Consider the following 3,839-nt stretch of genomic DNA (forward strand, 5'->3'; position numbering starts at 1 on the left):
CTGTGTAGAGAGTGAGATGATAAAGGTATCTTACTCTCTGATCATTAAGGAAACATGCTATGTTGAAGTGCTGGCTTCTCTGACAACAATGCAGCAGCCAGTATGTCCTCCTTCTAACTTTACATTCTGCTCCTGAATGCTCTGGATTTGTTTGGACCAGAGAAGGTAGGCACTTTTAAGACACGCCCCTCCCCCCACACACGGCCGTTTTGGACACCCCTCATTTTGTCAGATAGGAGAGCAGTTATCAGCAACCTGTCTGAAAGCTCAGAGAGGAATGAATCCATCAAAGATTTTTACTAGAATCATATCAAAGTTTAATATTCTGTTACCATGACAACCCTCCTGACTCCAGCGTTCACAGAGGAGCGAGCGTCCTCTAATCTCTCCTTTCATTTCACCTCCTGCCCTCTCCACCCTCCCTCTCTCTTTTATCTCCTCCTCTAATCCTCCCGTCACTCCTCGCCCCCTTCTCTCCTCTCCTTTCATCTCCTCTTTCCTCTCCCCTCTTTCTGACCCTCTCCTCTCGTTTCTCTTCTTCCTCCTCCTCTCTCCTTTCACCTGTCCTTTTCACCTCCTCATGTTCCCCTGTCAGAAAGATGATCGGAGTTCTTCCATCACTAAAAACAAACGTTTGCTGTCACTCTGAACTCAGATTTGTAGTTTGAGGTCTGTCCCTTCTGGGCCTCCGTACATGTGTGGTGGTGACTGTGTCTGCAGAGACTCTGTCCTCTGACTGGATTTTACTGTTCTGATTTGTTCTGGTTGACTCGGGACGTTTGTGGGCGGAGCTGGTGTGTTTCCTCCAGCCAATGACAGCGCAGCAGGTGAGTTTAGGAGTGAATATGACGGACGTGGACGTAGCAGCAAAGAAGAGAAAATATAATGAGAGTGAGGAGAAACACCAAGTGGATAAAGATCGTTCTGAAACGAGGGTGAACCTTGTGTTGTCTTTAACCCGTGGACGTGGCGTTGATCTACTTCCTGTTGCGTGCGTGCGTTAGCTCGCAGTGTAGGTACTAGCAGTAAATGTACACACTACGTCTTGCAGGGGGCGGAGCTTCAGGAGGAGGAGGGGCCTAGTTTGAATGTTTACAAACATTTCTACTGACTCCTCCTTTAACTTTCCTCCTGTCTTTTTTGGGTTAAATTCCTCTGGACACGATGCTGGGAACTTTCAGTGACTTCAACTTAGGACAAGAAATAAAATACTGACAGAAGGAATCTGAGATGTGATGTTTGATTTCCTTCTTTTGAACACCAAACATGTAAACTCACAAAAACAGAGGAGGAGCGTGAACAGGTCCCTGAACGTCTCACAGAAACAGAGGAGGAGCGTGAACAGGTCCCTGAACGTCTCACAGAAACAGAGGAGCGTGAACAGGTCCCTGAACCTCTCACAGAAACAGAGGAGCGTGAACAGGTCCCTGAACCTCTCACAGAAACAGAGGAGGAGCGTGAACAGGTCCCTGAACCTCTCACAGAAACAGAGGAGCGTGAACAGGTCCCTGAACCTCTCACAGAAACAGAGGAGCGTGAACAGGTCCCTGAACCTCTCACAGAAACAGAGGAGGAGCGTGAACAGGTCCCTGAACCTCTCACAGAAACAGAGCAGGAGCGTGAACAGGTCCCTGAACGTCTCACTGAAACAGAGGAGCGTGAACAGGTCCCTGAACCTCTCACAGAAACAGAGGAGCGTGAACAGGTCCCTGAACGTCTCACAGAAACAGGAGCGTGAACAGGTTCCTGAACATCTCACAGAAACAGGAGCGTGAACAGGTCCCTGAACGTCTCACAGAAACAGGAGCGTGAACAGGTCCCTGAACGTCTCACAGAAACAGGAGCGTGAACAGGTTCCTGAACGTCTCACAGAAACAGAGGAGGAGTGTGAACAGGTCCCTGAACGTCTCACAGAAACAGGAGCGTGAACAGGTCCCTGAACGTCTCACAGAAACAGGAGCGTGAACAGGTCCCTGAACGTCTCACAGAAACAGAGGAACGTGAACAGGTTCCTGAACGTCTCACAGAAACAGAGGAGCGTGAACAGGTCCCTGAACGTCTCACAGAAACAGGAGCGTGAACAGGTCCCTGAACGTCTCACAGAAACAGGAGCGTGAACAGGTCCCTGAACGTCTCACAGAAACAGAGGAACGTGAACAGGTTCCTGAACGTCTCACAGAAACAGAGGAGCGTGAACAGGTTCCTGAACGTCTCACAGAAACAGAAGTTATAAATAAAGTTTGAAACAGTTGAATAAAAACAGAACAGTCCGTCTCCCTCGGAGCGCTCCGTTTAATTAAATCCACTCTTTAAAGAACTCATCACTTCCTCTCCTTCAATTAACCCCTCGACCCGACCAATCAGACGCTATCTCGTTAAGGCGGACCCCGTCAGCGGCGAGCGGTCACCTCTCTAATCTGTCTCTCTCTGCGGGACAGGAAGGAGCGGACAGCTAATTAGAGCCGAGCGCGGCGGCGTCTCCCCGCTGAGAAACCCCTCGACCTCCTTTCCGAAAAAAGTTTACTCAACAAAAACAGAGAGGATTGTGGGAGGAAGGGGGCGGAGTCAAATCACAGAGCAGATGTACGGTAACCTGCAGAGATGAAAAGAGAACAAGAGAAACAAACTTTAAAACGATTTAACGAGAAAACTTTTTAAAGATTAAAAGTCACGGGACGTCTTCTCTTATCGAGTCAGACTGAAAGTCCAGGAAGTAGACTGAGCCCATAAAAGTCTATTTTAATCCAAATGTTGTGCTTTGTCTCTCTTTGTGTTTTTGCTGCTGCCTGTCTTGGCCAGGTAAGAGGTTTTTAATCTCAATGGGACCAACCTGGTTAAATAAATAAAAATCATGATGAATGGTTGATTTACAAATAAAACCAATTAAATCAATTACAGTTTAAATATTCATGTGAAGCAAAAGGTGCATTTATCTTCTTTAATTTTAGAGGTCACGTTATTTAAATCCTCTTCTCCATGTTCCTTTAACTCTAACATGTGTCTGTAGTCCTTCTTCAAACCCCCCAATGATGAGAAAAGTCCATCCTCTCCATCTTCTCCCTGCTCCACTTTTCAGAAAATGTGTGCTCAAACAGGCCGTTTGGAGATTTTCCCTTCATGACATCACAAAGGGCAGTAGCCCCTCCCCCAGGTGGGTGACACTCCCACAGCTAGGTGTTTGTTCTGCCCTCTGAGTCTGCCTTCTCACCGTAAACAATAGGACATGGAGCGAGAAAGACCGAGACACCCAAGCCCTTCCAGAGAGGGGGCGTGGTCAGACACAGCTCATTTACATATTTAAAGGTACAGACACAGAAACAGCCTTTTCTGAGCAGGGCTGAAATAGAGGGGTTTATAGACATGATCAAATACAGGATCAGAGTGGATTTAGAACAAGAAGAGAATCAGACACGTCGGCTTCAGTATTTTATATTTTTCTCGTCGTTACAACAATTAGCGTCATGATCGATATCCGTCTCATAAATAGATCAGTTGATTCTTCATACAATTAGAAGTCATGTGACAGCGTGTGAATATATACAGACTCAAACATTACAAACAAAAACAAAACAAAGCTACCGGCCCGGTGTCTGCCCAGCACATAGACCGACCCCGCAGTGCGTGTTTATTTTTACAGTGCAGCCGCTCGATCATCTTCAGGACTTTTCTCTCGTTAAATCAAACAGTTTTTTTTACAGTCACGTTAATATTTCCTACACGTCTCCTCTGTTCCTAAGTGACGTAAATAACATCCTGAAGTTTGGTTGAACGACTTGTCTTTCCTTAAAAGTCGTCGTCTTTTTTGCAGTGTACAAACAAAATTAAAGCTGAAATATACA

At 46.4% G+C, this 3,839-nt stretch overlaps 1 protein-coding gene and 1 non-coding gene across 3 annotated transcripts in view; one reads left to right on the top strand and one right to left on the bottom strand.

The window, feature by feature from the left end:
- Positions 1–1,286: 1,286 nt before the first annotated feature.
- Positions 1,287–1,738, top strand: LOC136178479 (variable charge X-linked protein 3B-like; the record flags this gene model as incomplete). The annotated part of the gene is made up of 1 exon (XM_065952363.1): positions 1,287–1,738. A coding segment is annotated over one exon (452 nt), but the record flags the coding sequence as incomplete, so codon positions are not given.
- Positions 1,739–3,413: 1,675 nt separating this feature from the next.
- The window catches only part of LOC114918567 (uncharacterized), a 7,102-nt gene continuing 6,676 nt past the window's right edge, over positions 3,414–3,839 (bottom strand). For both annotated transcript variants that reach the window (XR_010665893.1, XR_010665894.1), the window contains one exon: positions 3,414–3,839. This exon is cut by the window's right edge and continues 2,405 nt beyond it. This is a non-coding gene — a transcript (uncharacterized protein).

This window comes from Labrus bergylta, unplaced genomic scaffold, assembly GCF_963930695.1.
Source record: "Labrus bergylta unplaced genomic scaffold, fLabBer1.1 SCAFFOLD_228, whole genome shotgun sequence".
Classification (NCBI taxonomy): Eukaryota; Metazoa; Chordata; class Actinopteri; order Labriformes; family Labridae; genus Labrus; species Labrus bergylta.